Raw genomic sequence first — 19,847 nt, forward strand, 5'->3', positions numbered from 1 at the left:
TTATTTTTCAATGTTATCTTACTACCTGGGTTACGTGTCACGAGCTCAGGTTATTTTTACCACCAGAGCCTGGGGTGGAGGATACAGACCTCGCCCACTGGAGCTGCCCACAGCGCCTCGCCGGCCCCTCCTGCCTCCTTCGTCCCGCACATCCGCTGCTGCCCTGACACACCCCGATTCCCTGGTGCCAGGGAGAGCCAGGGCAGAGGTGGCCCTGAGACGCCACGCGACGGGGAGGGCTAGAGCGTAAGGAGGAGCGAGGTGCGCATTCGCTGTGACCCTGGCGCGCGGCTTCGCCTCTCTGGGCCTCGGTTTCCACCCCGCGGGAGCGAGTACGACAGGGGCTGCGCGCATTGCCGCAGTCACGCCTGCAAGAGCCGGGCCGGGTGAGCCGCTTCCGGCGCTCCGCGGGGGCCCCGGACGATCCAGCAGGGGCTCCGCCCTGGGACCCCCATCCTGTCTCGGGGGCGCGACCTTCGGGGGCGCACGCGGTGCCGGCCGCGCCCGGGGAAGCCGGGTCCGCATCCGAGCAACAGGACAGCGTGCGGCCGCCCCATTGGCCGGCGTGTCTCTGCAGGGCCGTCCCACAGCCAATAGCGGCCAAGGGGCGGAGCCTGGCCGGTGCCCTCGGAGCTGCTGGCCCCGGGCGGCTGCTCCAGTCTGAGCGCCCTCCGCTCGCCCCGAGAGAGACCCGGCCATGCAGGAGCCGCTGCTGGGAGCCGAGGGCCCGGACTACGACACCTTCCCCGAGAAGCCGCCCCCGTCGCCAGGGGACAGGGCGCGGGTCGGGTGAGAGTCGCTAGGTTGGGGGCTGCGGGTGGGGCCTGGGGGTGGCCCTGGTTCCCTCCAGCCGGCGGCAGGCTCCCGCCCTGGGCCTCCCCTGACCTAGTCGCCACCGAGGGGCCATCTGGCTCCCTCCTGTCCCAGACACGCTACTCCTATTTAAGGAACTGGTCCCCCTAAGGGAAGGAACGATCCACGAGAGTACCGGGCCCAGCCCCCCACTGCCACAGACAGTGAGACTGAGGCCCCAGCGAGCAGGGGGTCTGCCTGAGGTCACACAGCAAGCCTCCAGCCGCCGCCCTGGGGGCAGAACCAGAGCCTCCTCTCGGAGAAAAGGCCCCAGCACCAGAGGCTCAGCCACTGCGATGAGCTAACAATAGCCTGGGAATTTCCCAGGGGAGCTGGGGCTCAGGCCCTGGGAACGTGAATGGCCTTGGACCCAGGCCTCCCCAGCACTGCCCGCTGAGCTGGGCAGCCACTGGGTTCAGAAAAGGCAATGGTCCCTGGAGGAGGGACTCAGAGACCCTGGTCTTTTTGTCCGCCACCATCACCAGGACCCTGCAGAACAAAAGGGTGTTCCTGGCCACCTTCGCCGCAGTGCTCGGCAATTTCAGCTTTGGGTATGCCCTGGTCTACACATCCCCTGTCATCCCAGCCCTGGAGCGCTCCTTGGATCCTGACCTGCATCTGACCAAATCCCAGGCATCCTGGTTTGGGGTAAGGACCATCCTCTGGAGGAGGGTGGGTGCAGGAAGCAGGGACCTGCTGAGCCTTATCTCCAGCTAGGAACCTCCCAAATTCTCCACCTTGGGGGTCCCTCCAGGGCCCTGGTCCCCCCTCCCCCGGCCATCCAGGCCACTAGTGGGTGGAGTAAAGCTACAGGATTCCTCTGAAATGAGGAACTGAAAGCCAGTGGAGAGGGTGAGGGAAGGAGCAGGTGGGGAGGTGGCTGTCAGGGTCTATACTAGGTGGGGCTGAGGCTTCCCCGGGTCCCCACACCCACAGTTGGCTGGATGGGGGCAAGGGTATCAGGTGTCAGTGGGGAGAGGCACTGGCTGGGGCAAGGAGGGTCCGCAGGACAGATTGTGGGCTGATGGAGAGGAAGATCCCAAAGTCCCAGAGTCTAAAATTATAATCTTAATAGCCTCATATGTAGAGTTGTTAACATAGTAGTTAAGATAAAAATTCCCAAGGTTTACGGAGCACTTCCTATGTGACAGGCATGTGTTGGGCCCTGAACGTTCATTGATTCTCAGGGCCAACGCCACGAGGTAGAACTTGCGCTCTCCCCATAAGACAGCTGAAGAAACTGAGGCGCAGACAGGCTGGGCAATGTGCCCAGGTCCCACTACCAGTTAGCAGGGTCCAGAGGGGGTCCCAGTTGCTGCTGTACAGGGAACTTAAGAACCTCCAAATCTTAAAGCCCAGTACCTTCAAGTCACAGAATTCTCCTGTATTAAAATATTAGACATTTAAACATCAGGCTGGACAGAACCACTGTGGATATGTGGCGCAGCACCTCTTCCCTAGAGCAGAATTCCCCGTTTGGGCATCCCTAACAAATGGCTGTTCCTTGAAGACAGGAGGCTCCCTGTTTCAAGTGCTTGACTTGGCCAAGTGCTTGACCAGCTCCTGGGGTCGGCCTAGGGAAGAAGCTGTCCCTGGACTCTGATGAGATTGGGGTGCCAAGTGCCCAGACGTATCTGCCCTGCACCCCCTTCCCCTGCAGTCCGTGTTCACCCTGGGAGCAGCGGCCGGAGGCCTGAGTGCCATGATCCTCAACGACCTCCTGGGCCGGAAGCTGAGCATCATGTTCTCAGCTGTGCCGTCGGCGGCCGGCTATGCGCTGATGGCGGGTGCGCACGGCCTCTGGATGCTGCTGCTCGGAAGGACGCTGACGGGCTTCGCCGGGGGGCTCACAGCTGCCTGCATCCCGGTAAGGCCAGGCCTTCCCACCCAGGCGCCCCAATGCCTCTGTATTGGTGCTGAGCCTCCATCTGACTAAGGCCTCCCAGCCTCCATGTCTTCTGGGCAATGAGAATTGTTTGCCTTCCCTGCGGATGCCCAGGGCGCCTCAGCTCACCCCCAGCAGGGCAGCTAATTTGGGGGAAATTGTCTCCAGGTCCCCACTCTGGACTTTCCAAGCCTTCTACCCCGTTTCTTGACTGGTCAGATGTATTACTCAATTGGAGAAAATCCGCATTGAGCAATGGGTAGGAGAGGGAAGTCCCCGCCCTACACCGTCCCCGGGACCTTCTTATCTTATGCGGTACTCCACACGGGGCCTGGTGGTGAGCCCAGCAGAGGAGACAAAACTCACTGGAGGGCATGGACTCACCTGCTCAGCCCTGAAGCCTGGGAGCCCTCGGGCCTCCTTCCCAGCGTCATGCTGCCCATTTCCGAGCTGCGTACTTCCACCCACGTCACAGTTAGGGAAACTGAGGACAGAGGGAGATCAGGCAGGCCGCCCAAGGTCTTGCAGTGAGTCATGACCAGGACTCAGCCCCACCAGAAAGCCTCCACTTCCCACTTTCCGGGGTTCACAGGGGCTGACTCTCCCATCTCGGCCGGGCCTAGGAACCAGTATTTTCAGCAAAACCTGGTGCGGCGGCTGTGTCTTGCAGGTGTACGTGTCTGAGATTGCTCCCCCAGGCGTTCGTGGGGCTCTGGGGGCCACACCCCAGCTCATGGCAGTGTTCGGATCCTTGTCCCTCTACGCCCTTGGCAAGTATGGCCCCGCACTCCTGTGTGCAGGCTGGTGGGAGGGGTGGGTGCTGCCAAGGTAGACGTGGGTGGAAAGGGAATGATTTGTCCCAGAACACATCCTGGGCTGAGATGCAAGAGATCTGGCATCCCGGCCCCACTCAGTCAGCACCTTGCTGGGCACCTCCAGGCAGGGCCTGCCCCTCTAGCTACAGGCCCAGTCTCTAGCTGGGGCAGCCAGGGCTTCTCCTGGACCCACAGTCGCCAGACTATCTTTTAACGGCAGAAAGCTTCCATCAAATGCCATCTCAGATGGGAAGTCCAGATAGAAAAGAAATCACAGTGCATGCAGCTGCTCAGTTGAGGGGGTGTGGAGGTCTTGGGTGGAGGCCTAGGGCCTTGCCTGCGCAACCTACCCCTTCCTCATCCTGCCCTGGCCCTAAGACTTTCCAAGGACTTCCTACTATGTGCCAGGGGCTGAGCAATCCCTGCAGCCCCACCCTGCCTGGGGCAATCAGGGTAGGCTTCCTGTAGGAGATGGCCCTTGGACTAGACCTTGAAGGGCAGATGAGATTATTCAGAGGCTCCAGAGGGAAGGGTCTGGACCAGGCCTGGACCTGGCCCCTCACCCACCCCTCGCCCCCAGGCCTCCTGCTGCCGTGGCGCTGGCTGGCTGTGGCCGGGGAGGCGCCTGTGCTCATCATGATCCTGCTGCTCAGCTTCATGCCCAACTCGCCGCGCTTCCTGCTCTCTCGGGGCAGGGACGAAGAGGCCCTGCGGGCGCTGGCCTGGCTGCGTGGGACGGACGTCGATGTCCACTGGGAGTTCGAGCAGATCCAGGACAACGTCCGGAGACAGGTGCAGGAGGGTGTGCGCCCGAGCCGGGCAGGCCGGCCTCCAGCACTTCAGCTGTGTGTGGCCGTGGAGGCTTTTCCTGGAAGACAGGACCACAGTAGTTCCCACTAATCCAAGTGCCTGGGTTGGGGTGGGGGGCTGTCCCCAGAGCCTGGGTGGCCTGGTAAGCTGGTTCTTTCCTGGAGGAGGGAAAAAGGAGGTCTCCCACACAACCCCTGGCGGTCCAGGGCAGGATGGCGCCTGCTGGAGAGGCTGGCCCAACGCCCTCAGCGGCGGCCTTGTGTTTCAGAGCAGCCGAGTATCGTGGGCTGAGGCACGGGCCCCCCACGTGTGCCGGCCCATCACCGTGGCCTTGCTGATGCGCCTCCTGCAGCAGCTGACGGGCATCACGCCCATCCTGGTCTACCTGCAGTCCATCTTCGACAGCACCGCTGTCCTTCTGGTGAGAGCCCAGCCCTGGCCGGCGCCCACCCATGGGGTCCCCTGGAGGCTGGCAGGGCAGGGGAGGCAGGGCCTGCTCCTGCACTTACCCAACCCCCTGGCCTTACCCACACCTGCTCTGTGCCAGGTGTCAGGGATGCCACAGCAAGATCTGAGATCTGGGCCTTGTGGAGACAGTTCCAGTGCCTTCACCTGTTCTCAGAATGTTTTTAAGATAAGCTTAGGTGTTTTAAAATAAAATACTGGCAAAATCCCAACACGAGGCCAAGGCGGGAGGATCACTTAAGCCCAGGAGTGTGAGACTGCAGTGGCCACGATCTCACCACTGCACTCCATCCTGGTGACAGAGCAGGACCCTGTCTCTAAAAACATATAGAAATTTTTAAAATTAAATAAAATACATGGGATTACAAAGGAAACCAGCTTTATAGAAACATGGACCCCTTGAGGCCACAGACCCCAGGTTCAGAGCCCTGTGGCATCTGCCACTTAATGAGGGAAGTCACTTTCCCCTCTGAACCTCAACTTCCTCCTCTGCAAGATGAAGATAGCAGCACATCTCCATCAGCCTGCCCCAAGGCTCAAAGTGAGATGAGATTTGAAGATTAGTAACAGCACGGTTCAGCAAGTCATCATCACGCCTGGATTCTGTGCCAGCTGGGCACAGTGGTGGGCAGAGCAGATGTGTCCCTGCCCAGGAGCCCCATAGGCTCGGACAGTGTAGATGCCCAGCACGCTGCAGGTGCCAGGCCACTCAGTACTGCACTGAGCTGCTGGCCTGAGCCCCTGCAATGCCTGCCGGGACAAGCTGGGTCCTGGAGGGGGATGGGAACAGCAGGCAGGTCCCTCAGCCCTGGTGGTCTCCCCCCCATAGCCCCCCAAGGACGACGCAGCCATCGTTGGGGCCGTGCGGCTCCTGTCCGTGCTGATCGCCGCCCTCACCATGGACCTCGCAGGCCGCAAGGTGCTGCTCTTCGTCTCAGGTAAGCACCCTGCAGGCAGCCCTCCTGCCCCACTCCTCCGCATGGGTCAGGGCTGGGCTGGGTGTGCAGGCCTGCCTCGGGGTGGGGCTGTGTGGCTGGGAACTGCAGAGCACCTGCCTCCCTAGCATCAGCAGGGCCCTGGCCCAGGCCAGTGGCTCCAGAAAGGTCCGCTGGGGCTCTGAGTGGACACACTGGCTGTGACACTCCACGGTGGGAGCCTGACACGCGGCTGGAGACAGAGCTTGCTGCCCTGCTGGGGGTCTCTAGTCCCAGACACGAGCTGGACCACGCAAGTATCAAGGGGCTCTGCAGAAGGAGCTCTGAGAGAAACAGCTGGCTCAGAGGGTCCTGGCCCCACGAGGCCACCTGTCTGTCCACAGCGGCCATCATGTTTGCTGCCAACCTGACTCTGGGGCTGTACATCCACTTTGGCCCCAGGCCTCTGAGCCCCAACAGCACTGCGGGCCTGGAAAGTGAGTCCTGGGGGGACTTGGCGCAGCCCCTGGCAGCACCCGCTGGCTACCTCACCCTGGTGCCCCTGCTGGCCACCATGCTCTTCATCATGGGTAGGTGTAGTGGTGGCTCAGAGGGGCAGGCTATCTTGGGTGTTAAGGGATGGGTGATGTGTCTGGGGTGGCTGGAGAGGGGGGTCTCCAGCAGCTCAGTGGAGACAGACACAGCCGCCTCCAGTCACCCCACAGGGCCTGAACCTGCCTCCTCCTCCGAGCAGGCTACGCCATGGGCTGGGGTCCCATCACCTGGCTGCTCATGTCTGAGGTCCTGCCCCTGCGTGCCCGTGGCGTGGCCTCAGGGCTCTGCGTGCTGGCCAGCTGGCTCACCGCCTTCGTCCTCACCAAGTCCTTCCTGCCAGTGGTGGTGAGTGTTCAGCCCCAGGCCCCAGGCCCCTAGGCCCTCTCTGACTGGCCAGGACCCTTCTCAGTGCCAGGGGCTGTGCCAAGGCCTGCTGTCAGGACCCTAACTCTCAGTGACCCTAGGAGATGAGCACACACCCCCTGAACTCAGAGACCCCAGAGTGGTCACGTGATAGCCTAGCAAAGGCTCTTCATTATAAGAAACAGGAACGGGCGTAGGAAACTGTTCTGGGAAGTCAGGTTACCTCCCGGGCCAGGGCAGGACATGGCCCAGGACCCTGCCAGGGGCCCCAGAAGCCACCTCCCCACCGTGCCTCATCTCCCGCCCTCCTGGGCGCTGGGTCTCAGCAGCAGCCACACTCCCCCCTCAACCCCACCCACTCCCCCTGCCTCCTGGTTCAAAACTACGGGCCCTGTGACCAGCCAGAATCTGTGAGGCCCAGAGTAAGTTCCCATGAGGGAGAAGCTGGCTAGGGCAGCCTAGGCCAGCGCCTAAGCTGTCCCTGCAGTGGTCAGGGCAGGGGGGTTGGGGGAGGGCAGGCAACCCAGAGTGAGTCCATCAGCCTAGAGGGTCCAAGAAGAACCTGCGTGCCCACCAGGCTGCAGGGCGGGCCTCCTGCAGGCCACGGCGTGGAACAGCTGGGACGCCAGCGCTGGGTAGGGGGTGTGGAGGGGGTACCTGAGCTGACGCCAGAGGGCCCAGCCCCTGAGGAAGGCCGAGGGGCAGACGGGATGCAGACTTCAAGGGCTACTTCGGATTTGTCCTGGGGACAGTGGGGGAGCCCTGGTGTGGGGGGGCGGTCTCTGAACACAGGAAGGACCAGATGAAGGCCCCACAGGGCTGGTCACTACCAGCAGCACCCACGAGCTCCTCTGGGGCAGGAGGACCCTGGAGCTTCTCCCTGTGACCCGGCCCCGCTCTTCACCCGCAGAGCACCTTCGGCCTCCAGGTGCCTTTCTTCTTCTTCGCGGCCATCTGCTTGGTGAGCCTGGTGTTCACAGGCTGCTGTGTGCCCGAGACCAAGGGACGGTCCCTGGAGCAGATCGAGTCCTTCTTCCGCACGGGAAGAAGGTCCTTCTTGCGCTAGGTCAGGGTCCCCGCCTGGAGGGGGCCAAACCCCCAGTGGCTGGGCCTCTGTGTTGGCTACAAACCTGCACCCTGGGACCAAGAGGCAGCAGTCATCCCTGCCACCAGCCAGAGCACAGGAAGAGCAGTGTGATGGGGCCTCAGCAGCGGGTGCCCCTGGCTCCGGACAGGTAGCACTGCTGTCCAGCCACAGCCCCAGCCCAGGCAGCCCACAGTGCTGCACATAGCCATGGGCCGCAGGAGTGCACACAACCCTGCATCCAGGGATACGGCCCTGCTGGGTGACCTCAGGCCTAGTCCCTTTCCCTTGCGTGAAGGACACGCCCCACAGAAGGCTACGGGGAGGACTGAGAGGACAGGGCTGGAGGCAGCCAAGTAACGTAGTCATATCATCGCGCTCTGATCTGGTGGCATCTGGCTGTGCAAGGAAGACGCGGCTTTGCCCTCACAAGTCTTATGGGCACCACAGGGAACATCCTGGACTTAAAAAGCCAGGGCAGGCCGGGCACAGTGGCTCACGCCTGTAATCCCAGCACTTTGGGAGGCCGAAGCAGGTGGATTACCCAAGGCCAGGAGTTCAAGACCAGCCTGGCCAACATGGTGAAACCCCGTCTCTACTAAAAAATACAAAAAAGCTGGGTGTGGTGGCACACACCTGTAGTTCCAGCTACTTGGGAGGCTGAGGCAGCATTGCTTGAACCCGGGAGGTGGAGGCTGCAATGAGCTGAGATCATGCCATTGCACTCCAGCCTGGGCAACGAGAGTGAAACTCCGTCCCCACCCCCTGCCAAAAAAAAAAAAAAAAAAAAGCCAGGGCAAAGGACCTGGCGTGGCCACTTCCTCCTGCCCCAGCCCAACCTCTGGGAACAGGCAGCTCCTATCTGCAAACTGTGTTCACCCTTTTGTAAAAATAAAGGAACTGGACCTGTAGTCCTAGCGAGGAAAGAGTGGGGTCTACTCCAGGAGCCCCCACAGCAGCCAGGCTAGACCCGAACCAGCCAAGGTTGCCAGGGCCACTGACTGCTGATCCATAGCAAAGCAGGGCAGGGAAAAGGCTGCAGTGAGGGGAAGCCCACGGCGAGGCCCACCCTTAACAGGCTCTTTCTAGCTGTGTGACCTTGGGCAGGTCACTTTCCTTGTCTGGGATGCTGGGGGCAGCCTCGGGACAGGACCTGTAGTTATTTCCTGGGCCAGCGGCTCCTGCCTGGCTTCCACACTCACACACAGGCACCAAGGCAGAAGGGAGCAGAGGGCAGGCACGCGAGCCACGGCCACGCTTTATTGCTCAAGACGCACACAGAACACAGAGGAACAAACAAGGAGGAAAGGGCGCCACACACAGCCCAGACCAGGCAGGAGCGGCCCGGCCGCCGGAAGAGACGTTCCTTGCAAGGCAGGGCCCCTGCTGGACAGCACGCCCCCTGGGCGACAGGGTCAGGGACCCCAGGACTGCACAGCTGCAGACTTGCTGGGAACCTGGGACAGGTGACCCGCCCACTCTCGCCTGTGGCCCAGGGCCTTCCACCTCTGCATCCAGCCATGCACCCACCATCTCCCCACAGGGTACAGGGGCAGCCTTCCTTGATCCACAGCCAACCCTTCTCCTGCTGTCTCTGGCTGTCAGTGAGACCCCTCTGGCAAGGGCAGCAGCAGGCAAGCCAGGCAGAAGGGGGCCCGGGGTCCCACTACCTGGGTAGGAATGAGCAGAGGGCGGGCAGAGCCCTTGCTCCTTGTGGGAGGTAGACAGGTCTCACTGCATACATGGGACAGATGTGTGCACCCACACACATATACATACACATACACACACACACACACACACACACACACAGCCCTTTGAACCCAGCACTGGCCTGAGGAAGGTGGCCCCGGAGGAACCCTGAAGGCACATGTCCACCAGGCTATAATGCCCCTGCCACCCTGGGGCTCAGCTGGCCAGACTCCCAGGGGTGGGATGCTGCTGACCCAGGAGCCCACCAAGTCCCCAGGGCAGTACTGGGCAGGGCCCAGAGAACCCCACGCCCAGCCCACCAGCCTGCCACTCCTGGCCTCAGATGCCACTCCCAGCCTCAGACGCAGATGGGCCCGAGAGGTGTTCCTGGGAAACATTCACTTAGCAAGACCCAGTACCTGCGCTCCAGAAGCTCAGCGCAGGCCCAGCCTGGGGTTGGCCCCAGATGGAATATCTTCCACACCCGCCCGCTTCTGCCAAGCCCCACCTGGGCTAAGCCAGGCCTGACCAGGCACCTGCCCGATGGCTGAGAGCCAGCCTCACGGGGGTCAGAGAGGCCAGCGGGCTGAGGCCACGGGGCAGAGGGAATACGGGGATGCACATCCTGGGCACCAGCTCTCTGCATCCTCCCTGGGTAGGACTGGCTCCGGACAGCCTGGCACCCAGGGCAGTGGGGACAGCTCTGTGTGGGAAGGTGACTGTGGCCTCTGCCCAGTTCTTAAAAGGCAGAAGCTCCCTGAGGGCAGGGCTTGGGCAGGCCAGCAGGAGCACCTGAGTGGGGCTGAGGTCAGACCCACTAACCCACTAATGGGGCTGGGCTGTGGCTGACATTGACGGGGCCACACCAGGGAGAGGGTGGGCACCCTCAGGGGTGCCAGGGAGAGCCTGCTCTCCCCACTTCCTTAGCACCAAGGCCAGCAGGGGCGGGGGGTGATGGGCAGAACCGAGGGACCCCAGCAGGCCCAGGGAGGAGGGGCAGCCGAGGGGCCTTGAGGTGGCCTGTCCAAGGTTCCCAGGGCCAGCAGGGAGCATCCCCCACCCAGCTGTCCAGTCACTGCCAAGGCTGCAGTTCCAGGTACCGGGGTGCACCTTAGGAGCCCTATGGGCTTCTTCAGAAGGCAGGGTGACAGTGGGCGCTGCACCCTAGGCAGCAGTGGGAGGTTGCTGGCAGCGGCAGGCTGTCCCAGGCCCTGGGGCTCCACCTGCTAAGAGAGCTGGGGGAGGTCCCTCTGCTCAGTGCCCAGGTGGCAGGGTCCCACTTGCCCCTCCCCTCAAGCCAGGACCAGCATCTCCAGGGGAAGCTGCTCCCAGGTCACGGCAGGTCACTGGCAGCCCTGTCTGTGGTGTGAGGTCTGCAGACCCACCCAGCAGAGAAGCAGGGCCGGGTGGTGTCCACACAGCTGCTGCAGGCTCTGCCTCAAGGCCAGCAGCCCAGACCCTCACACCAGCAGCCAGTGGCTCCTGGCTTAAGCCAGTCTGGAGAAAGGAGCAGAGGACTCCAGGTGTAGGGACACGTGCAAAGGCCCCTCTCCAGGCTGTGCCTCAGCGTGGACAGTCCAGGCCTCACTTGGACCCACACAGAGCCAGAAGAGGGGACAGGGAGGGAGGGGCGCCCAGCCCTTCACAGCTCCCCCTCCAGGGTCTCCGCGAGCTTCTCCTCATCCGCCTGCTGCCTCTGCTGCTGGATCCTGGCATAGGAGATCGCATCGCCCCTGGGGAGAGAGAGAGGCAGCGTCACGTGGAGCACCAGCCCCATGCCCACAGCCCTCCTGACCACTGCCCGGTTCCTGCCCTGTGACCCAGGTGTGACCTGCAGGCATTCTGATTTCCCCAGAGACAACTGCTGGGGTGGCAAAGGCCTGTCTTGTCCCCTCTGAGAGTGGCCCAGGCTCCCTGGGATGCTGGGCTGAGAAGGAACCAGCCTCAGTCTGGGCTCTGCAGGAGAGAGGGTGGCAACTGAGTACAATGCCCGGTGCAGACCTGGGAGGGGAAAGGGCTCCCACCAGCCATGTTTTTGCTATCCTTGCTGCAGGCCATGACGGGGCAAGACTGGGCCACGCAGAAGTGTTGTGAATCCTCTGTCTTCACCCACTCGAGCTGAGCCCTGGAGGCACCGATGAGTTACTGGGACCTCTGCCTCGGTCTCCACTAGCTAAAAGGGGCCACTCTGAGATCCTCCTCACTGAAGGACTTCAGGGGGCGGAGGGAGGAAGGCCCTGCCCAGGGGCTGGGCCTGGCAGACGCACTTTTTGCCCAGAGCAGAGAGTCCGTACAGCACCCCCGTAGCAAAGGCGATGGCGTTGCCCAGCAGCGTGGTCAGGGTCAGGCTGATGACGATGGGAACGACCGCCATCCTGGGGGGAAAGCAGAGGTCAAGGGGACACTCCGGACCCACAGCCACCACATCCTTCCCCGCTTCCCGGACTCGGCCCAGCACCCTTCCTAGACACCCAGGGCACAGGAAGGATCCCCAAAAATCAACTGAGACACAGCTTCAGAAAGTCCTTCATCAGCCCTGAGCTTGTCTGTAAAACTGTTCCATGCTGGGAATAGGATCCAAAGCTTTCATCAGATTTTTGAAGGGGTCTGTGATCCCAAAAAGAGCTAAACAGTAACGAGATGGTCCAGTGCCCTCACTGTGAGAAAAACTGGCCAGAAAGAGCCTGTGACAGAGAATCTGGCTTCCCATCCAGGACCTACTAGCTTCGCGGGCAAGTTACTCAGAATCTCCACCGCGGAGAGGGGATCAAAGCTTGTCCGAGGTCAGGCATGTTACCTACACAATGCTAACCACCACAGGCACTAAATAAATGCTCTGAGTTATAGAGTAACACCAGCCACATCGCCACAAGTAAGGTCCCTAGAATTCAACCACATGGAACACAGGGTCTCATCATGGGAGGGCTGCAGGCTGCGGGGTCTGCGGGGTCGGCCCAGACCTTGCTGCAGTTTGGCGTCACCTGGTGGCAGGGTCCACTGGGGCTTAAGCGTCCCCGGGGCTGATTCTCCATCCTGGCTGGAATTTCCAGGCCAGCAGCAATTCCTGGGCTAACTGGGCCAGGAGGATACCTGCAGCCTGGAGGCCAGCGCTCTGTCCTGTCGCCTCCCTAGAGGAGGCTGCCTGTGCGGGAGGACAAGACTCGTGGCCAATTGCATTCTACCTCAGTTTCCATTCTTGTAGACATGTGGTTGTGAGATTTTTCTGTCGTTAAAAAATTTCAAAATGATAAAATAATAATAGAAATTACAAAGAAAAAGACCACGGCGGGGAACCTTCTGACAAAAACAAAATTAAAGGCAAACAAGAGCCTGGAAAAATAGTTGCAGGAAATACAACCAAGGATCATGAAATCTTTAATACAGAAAACACACTGAACTTGCTAAGCAGAACACTGAGGTTCCCACAGGTTAAAAAGTAAACTCGAAAATTTTCATATCAGAAAATGCAATGGAAACACGTGGGAAAATATTTTTCCCTCTTAGATAACAAATAGATAAATGCGAATGTGAAGTGGTGTGCAGCCCTGGGCTGGGGTGGGGGCGGGGGAGAGACTCAAGGGACCTCTTTGGAAAGCAACGTAGCCACGCATCTTAAAATATTTTTAATGATCAGAATCTTTGACCCAGTAATTCCACACCTGAAAATAGATATTAAGGAAATCATCATAAACACAGAAAAAGTTTTAGCAGACACATGTTTATCACAGCTCGATTTACACCAGTTAAGAAATTAAGAACAGCATGATACATCCAGCTGAATGAATATTCCTGTATTGAAAGAATGTTATAAAGTCTGTGGTGATGTTCAAATGCTTATATCATTACTCTAAGTGAAAAAAGGCAGGATACAAACTTATTCATAATGGTTATAACTGTGTTAAAAGCAGGCTTTTAAAAAATGCCTGCAGACAGGAAGCACACACATCAGAAGATTAGCAGGCAGCGGGCTTCGAGTAACATTGTTCTATATTCCAAATTATTGTGAATGAATTTCTATGATGTCTAGCATTTTAAAAATACAGTTTTTTGAACCCCTAAGGACATGACACTGCGTGTGGATAAGAGCTTTGTGATCCTGTGGTCTTCGTGATTTAGATGTGGCACAAGATGGCTCCAGAACTAAGCACGTGGCTCGTGCTCTTACCATCAAAGCTACCGGGCCTCTCTGGAGGGGAAGCAAGCTTGCATCTAGACTTCTTTCTAAAGATAACCTAGACAATAATAAATACAGCTGCCACCAGCCTCCTATGCACTAGAGGCATTATTCTAGGAGTTTCCATGTATTAAGCTTATCCTGAAATTAGTTCCGTCTTATGACTGAGAGGAGAAGTATTACATATTGATTTCATTGTTAGAAACGGGAAAATTTTTAACAAGTGTATTTAGAGGGCAACCACATTTTCTGCTCTGCAACCTGCTTCTCCCCCTTCACGTCAGGACATCTAGATGAACCCACTCTTTGGAAAGGCTGCAGAGAAACATGTCCTACAGACCTACTATCATCTGGTTAACAACTCCCAGTGGACGGACCAAAATTCCAGACGCTTCCCATTTCTCTCCACTGCACGGAATGCTGCCACACATGCTCATATACCTGTGAACCTTCCAGTGACTACGGCACAGCGACAGCTGAGTTCCTGGGCGCAGAACCACTGGGGCACGTTTTGGCAGCTATGAGCAAATCACTGTGCACAAAGGCAATCCCAGTTTACACTTCCACAGAGAGGAACCGAATACACTGCCCACCCTCACCTGACTTTTGGGTCCTATTTTGTCAGTGGGGTTTTGGGGAACTGTGTCACGGGACCCTGCCCAGCAACCCCTCACCCGCAGTAGAAGACAGCCTTCTGCCAGGAGCGCAGCCGGTCCACCTTCTCCGCCACTGTGTTTGCAAACTCGATGAACTGGCAGCAGAAGGGCGCCTCACACAGCAACAAGATGAAGGCATTCATGCTGCAGGGACCAGGGCAGGAGAAAAGCAGAGACTGACAATCCCAGGAGGATGAGGGCGGCCCCCAGTGCCAGTGCCATAAGGAATGCCACCTCCCTCACCCTCCTGCCCTCATCCCTCCTCCTCTGGGAAGCCGCCCGGCTGCTCCAGGGCACCTGCTTATACCCCTCGGAGAGCCTCTGCTGAAGACTCCAACACTCCCCAGCTGCTCCTGCACACCCATCTCCCCAGCTGAACTGAACACTCCTAGAGGGAAGCCCCTGGGCTTCTGCTTCCCTTTATCCTCCTCCTGTGTGACATGGAGGAAAGGGGACCCCACATCATGGCACTGCTACAACGCTGCGGCAGGTTCATCCACAGATGGAGCACTGGCAGCTGTGTCCTCTGTCTGCTGTTAGTATTATCGCCATGGCCACCAAAAGCCGTCAGTGGCACCAGCACCAGGAAGGCTGCCCCACCAGGGAGGCAGAGAGCTGGAGCCACGCAGTCCCGAAACAGTCATGGAGAGCTGCCCACACACCTGATGCCACCGGCCCCAGGCCCGGGGACACCCAGGGGAAGCCCACGCTGGGGAGGAAGAACTTTAGCAAGTCCTTGCATCCAGCCCTATGTTTGGGGTGGGAACAGCTAAGCCACTGGTGACGGAAGGTGTCTGCTGTGGTCTTGGTATTCTCTATGCATGGGTAACAATCAGTTAGCAGACACTGAGCCAGGCCCTTCTGTCCCCAGGCCTGGGAGAAAAGTGCCATCATTATGCCTGTGTAACAGAAATGCAGGCTCAGGACACCCAAGAGCCACCCCAAGCCCGGGGCAGGCACTCTCTTCACAACTCTTAACCACTGCACCCCGCCCCGAGCCTCCCACACACCAGGCCTCCAAGCATGGGCTCACTCTGTGCTGGGCCAGCCCTTCCACTTCAAACTCGGCCAGGCTCCGACTCCACCCCCTGAAGCTGGGCCGGGCGCCTCTCTGTCCATCCCCCTTCCCTATCCACCACTGGCCAGCACAAGCACTGAGGACCCCACCACAGCAGGCCCCCGAGGCTCTCCACTGGCCATAGGTCACTGGGGACGGGACCTGAATCTCGTCTAGCTCTGTACCCCTCAAGGCACCAAGCCCCATGAGGACACTCATCAATTCCTGGTGCACCGCCACTTCTCATGTGCCCCAAGCCACACGGGCCTGCCCTCACCCCGCCTTCCCTTCCGATGGGATGGCGAAACCCTGGCAGGAGGTGGGCATGGAACGCACATGAGGGTGTTCTGACCACGGGTTCCCGTGACAACTCCGACCCGCCTCTCCCATCTATCTTTGGCACAGCTCCGAGCTAGAGTGCCCTCTCCCAGCAGACCATTCAACCCAGTCCTCAGCCAGCCCCAATGAACAGCCTTCCCCACCCCAGTCCTGGGAGCTCCCAGAGGGCGAGGGCCCCAGTATAGTGGACTTGGCATCTGCAGTCTCAGTGGATGCTCCAGAAATGTCTGGAGCACTGATGGCCTTGCCCCTGCACCGGATGAAGGCCGGGGTAGGCATTCCCTGGGCCTTGACCTCTCATTAGGAAACTAAACATGGTGGGGGTATGAAAGGGAAGAAGCCGCATGCTGTGGCCAGAAACTCACATGCCCGAGGCACCCAGGCTGGAGCCAGTAGCCATGGCAACCACAAGGATGCCCACTCCCACGGCCCCTGCCACTCCTCTGTCCCGGGAGGTGCCCTGCAGATTCCCGACCAGCAAGACCCCCGGGGTGGGACGGCCATGCATTACTCACATCATCCACACGCCGGCCGCGATGTTCAGAGGGTGGATGGTGATGCAGTTGAAGAGGCCAGAGATCGCGCAAGCTTGAAACAAGAGACACGGGCAGGAGTCAGCAGGGAGGCAGGCGGAGCCCGCTGGGAAGGCGGCCTTGGGAGATGACTGGAAAGGACGAGAGTCTCTGCAGATGCTCAGCACACAGTTCTCACAGCACCCAGAAGCCTGCCCTCTATCGTCTGAGACAGGTGAGGAGACGCAGAGAGGTGCAGTGGCTTGCCCCAGGCCCCACAGCAAGGTGGCAGCAAGGTGGCAGGTGGATCTCACAGCATCCTCTCTCCGTTCCAGGGCTCAGAGGAGCTGGCCCTCTGACCCCAGCTACATCAATATCCACCTCAAAGGGAGGTTAGGATTAAAGAAGGATTAAAGAGTGAATGTCCCTCAAGGATTCAGGCCAGTGCTCCCCCAAGACTCAGCCTTCGGTAAGGGTCACTTGCCACCATTCACAGGGCCAGCCACACAAGAAGTCCTCTGACTCAGAAAATGTGGCTTGGATTTTGGTTGGGACAAGGGGTGCCTCTCTCAGAACAGAGATGGGAACCAGGTAAGACTGAGCAGCAGCTCCAGCTCTAACTTCCTCACCAGCCCTGTGCCACTGGCACGCTATCTTCATCTTCCTAGACCCGTTTCTCCTCTTGCACATGAGCAAGTCCCCCAGCCCAGCCACCCACCGCTGAAATGCCATGAGGCCAGGAAGGGGAGGGGGCATCGTTTTCCACCCCAGAACGTGGCTTCTCTGATGCCCAGATGTGCAGCCTTGATGCCCTGCCTCCCAGCTGCACCTCACCAGCAGGGTCTCTTGCACCCAACTCCCTCCTCCACCCACAGCCTGCAGCCTGGCTTCACCAGGAACTCCAGGAGCCTTCAAGGCAGGTCCAAGGAGGTGGCTGCTGGGCAGGGAGCAAGCCCAGGCCATCACTGAGGGGGGCCTTGGAAGCAGCAATTAGCACCCAGCTCATTAAACTTGCAGCAGCTCCTCTGCACCTGATCCCTCCACCTGGGTCTGGAATTCTGCTGTTTTCCATTTTCCCAGGTAACCTTATGCAGACAGCAGGCAAAGAAGCCAGATAAAGTGAGCCGAACTGCAATGGGACTGCTTCATGGGCCCCCAGGGTCTCCTTCTAAAACAAAGGACTCAAGCGTTGCACTGCTCCTCAGCACAGCCTTAGACATCTGCCTTCAGACAGCAAGGTGTTCCAGAACCACAGGTGCACAGGGGCCTGCCTGTCCTAGCAGAGTGCCCAAAGGGTGACACGGCTCCCTGCCTCTCTGCTGTGCCTGGCCTCACCTGACAGCTCGGCTGTGCTTCCTGCTGCAGTCAGCATTTGGCCTCCAGCTCCAACCCTACCCCAGCTGTCCAACCCACAGCCAGCCTTGGGGGAGGACCAGGTGTCAAGCCAGACCAGCAGGCTCCAGCCAGGAATCCTTTGCAATAAAGGGCTGGAGGATGTCCACTTGGGGGCCTCAATGCTGATATCTTCCACATGAGGGGACTGTCACCATGCAATCCTGTCCCCTCCCAAGGTATCACCTCCAGATGCTCTTAGGACCCAGGGTAGACCCTCTCCAGGTACTCTCTGATCCCCTCACCCTGGAGGAGGAAAACCTTACCCAAGGACCAGCCCGGCACACAACCCTTGTCTGAATTCCTGCTGCATCTCTAAAACACCCTGCATTTTTGCATTCTACCCTGTAATACAGCATTTGATATTCACATAACCGTGCCCCCAAAAATCTGCAGATGCAACTGACAACTCAGGGCAATGCCACAAGTTTCTCCTGAAGCTTCATCTGTAGACCCAACAGAGCCCAGGAACTCCCAGGAAAGGCAGAGGTACCTCACTCTGAGAGGCACAGAACTGAGTAACACTCCACAGCAAATCTGGGAGTCGGCAGGGCCACTGACCAAGAAGGAAGGAGGTGTGGCCTACAGGCCATAGTCAGGACCTTTCCTTTCTCACCACTGACCATGTCACCCCACTGCACTGCCCACCCTAATCTGCAGGGAAAACAGCTAACCAGACATGACAGGACTGGATCCAATGCCTAACTTCAAACCCACCAGTCTCTCCTACAAAGTCAAAAGCGTACTTGCCCTGAAGAGCAGTGACACAAACTCGGGGCCTTTTTGTGATTTGGGGGTAGGGCCTGCCCTACCGTATCCGTTGCCTCTGGATAAGGGCATGCCTAGCGAGGGCAGCACACTCCTAGCCCAGCACCCTCCTGCCTCAACCTCCCTCCACCCTCAACCTCCCTCCACCCTCTACCCACCTGGAAAGGCTGTGGAACCCAAGGTGACCCTGAAAAGGTGGTCCTTCTGGCAGGATTGCTGATGGGGCCTGCCCTGCCCAGGCCCAGAGCTAGCCCTCTCTGCCAGGCAGGCACTGTTTAAACCCTGCAGACATCCTCGACAGACATTCTCTAAGACCTTGCCCACTCCAGTAATCCACAAGATTGAGGGCAGACAGGAAAGGAAAGGGTATCACTCAGACAGACTTGTCTTTCCCTGGAAGGCCAGCTGTACGGCTTCCATTCACTCCTGGAGCTGACCTGCCTCCCTCTTTGTCCTTTTCTGGCTGTGCTTAAGAGCCTAGCTTCCCTGGGAGCCTAAGGTCAGGGTCTGTGCCTGGGATGCCTGCGGAGAAGGGGAGGAGGGCCGGTGACAGGCGGCTAAGGCAGCAGCAAAGGGGGAGATATGACAGCGGACAGAGGACCCAGGGAGACGCCGGGCCTTCAGCTCACTGCCCCGCGGCCCCCAGGGGCCACCTGTGCCCTGACACCACCTGACCCTCAGCAAACTTCCGCCCAGTGGCTTCCTGCCAGAAATCTAGCCAGCCGTGCACCCGCCTCCCTTACAAACAATCCTTGCCCAAAGGTTAGCAATGTGGCTGCCGTCACCTACGCCCAAGTCAACAGGTGACGCTTTACTACGGGCCAGGTGGGCATGCGCCCCGTGAGCATCACCGAGAAAGTCTCACAAAAGCCCCTGGGGAGCGAGTGGAGGGCTCAGTCACGTGCCCCAGGCCGGTGCTCCCCCCGCCCCCCCCGCCCCCGGGGTTTCTGGTCCCTCCGGGAATGTTCCCAGAAGCGCCAGCCCGGGGTACCAAGGCGCCCAGGCCCGAGCGGGTAACCATGGCAACCCCAGGACGCCGGCTCCCGGCGGCCCCGCCATCCCTCCGCCCCGGGAGGCGCCCGGCAGACCCCCGACCCCCAGCGGGTCCTTTCCCCTGGGGCCGCCGGGGCGGGGCAGGGCAGGGCGAGGAGCGCATGCGCGACGGGGCCGGCCCCCTCTCCCCGACCGGATACTCACAGACTGCCCCCAGCACCCCAGACAGGCGACACAGCCAGCGGTACCACCACGTCATGCCCTCTTCCTGCGCGGGCGGCGCAGAGCTGGCGGACGCCCCGGGCGCCCCACCTGAGCTGCTCATGGTGCCACCGTCAGGCGCAGCTCACAGCCCTCACAAAGGGCTCGGTAGCCGGCCGCGTCCGAGCCGGCGCGCTGCCTTCTGGGAGAGGGAGCATATTAGCATAGGGGGCGGGGCTTTCAGGCTGCGGCGAGGCGCGCCCGAAGGGAGGCGGGTGCTCATTAACATAGTGAGCGGGACCCTCAGGCCACGACTAGGG

The 19,847-nt window shown here is 59.8% G+C and overlaps 2 protein-coding genes across 9 annotated transcripts; one reads left to right on the plus strand and one right to left on the minus strand.

The window, feature by feature from the left end:
- The first annotated feature begins 295 nt into the window (after positions 1-295).
- On the plus strand, positions 296-14,289 carry SLC2A6 (solute carrier family 2 member 6). Of its 5 annotated transcripts, none has more exons than XM_009457637.5 (10): positions 296-789; positions 1,338-1,500; positions 2,513-2,719; positions 3,408-3,507; positions 4,133-4,344; positions 4,631-4,783; positions 5,657-5,765; positions 5,891-6,331; positions 6,496-6,641; positions 7,570-8,654. In XM_009457637.5, the coding sequence occupies exons 1-10, from the start codon at positions 698-700 to the stop codon at positions 7,723-7,725; spliced, it is 1,779 nt and encodes a 592-aa protein (XP_009455912.3). In that variant the 5' UTR covers positions 296-697; the 3' UTR covers positions 7,726-8,654. The 5 variants fall into 5 exon arrangements, with proteins under 5 accessions (XP_009455912.3, XP_528524.4, XP_009455913.3 ...); XM_528524.9 differs by having other exon boundaries at positions 311-789; positions 6,146-6,331; XM_009457638.5 differs by lacking the exon at positions 7,570-8,654 and adding an exon at positions 13,496-13,651 and having other exon boundaries at positions 600-789.
- On the minus strand, positions 8,984-19,769 carry CACFD1 (calcium channel flower domain containing 1). 4 transcript variants are annotated; one of them, XM_003312384.7, is made up of 6 exons: positions 19,531-19,769; positions 16,177-16,249; positions 14,284-14,409; positions 11,703-11,810; positions 11,267-11,391; positions 8,984-11,168 (listed from the first exon to the last, which is right to left on the minus strand). In XM_003312384.7, the coding sequence occupies exons 1-6, from the start codon at positions 19,649-19,651 to the stop codon at positions 11,020-11,022; spliced, it is 702 nt and encodes a 233-aa protein (XP_003312432.1). In that variant the 5' UTR covers positions 19,652-19,769; the 3' UTR covers positions 8,984-11,019. The 4 variants fall into 4 exon arrangements, with proteins under 4 accessions (XP_003312432.1, XP_001169651.1, XP_003951608.1 ...); XM_001169651.6 differs by lacking the exon at positions 11,267-11,391; XM_003951559.6 differs by lacking the exon at positions 14,284-14,409 and having other exon boundaries at positions 19,531-19,741.
- Positions 19,770-19,847: the final 78 nt, after the last annotated feature.

Source organism: Pan troglodytes, chromosome 11 (assembly GCF_028858775.2).
Source record: "Pan troglodytes isolate AG18354 chromosome 11, NHGRI_mPanTro3-v2.0_pri, whole genome shotgun sequence".
Classification (NCBI taxonomy): domain Eukaryota; kingdom Metazoa; phylum Chordata; class Mammalia; order Primates; family Hominidae; genus Pan; species Pan troglodytes.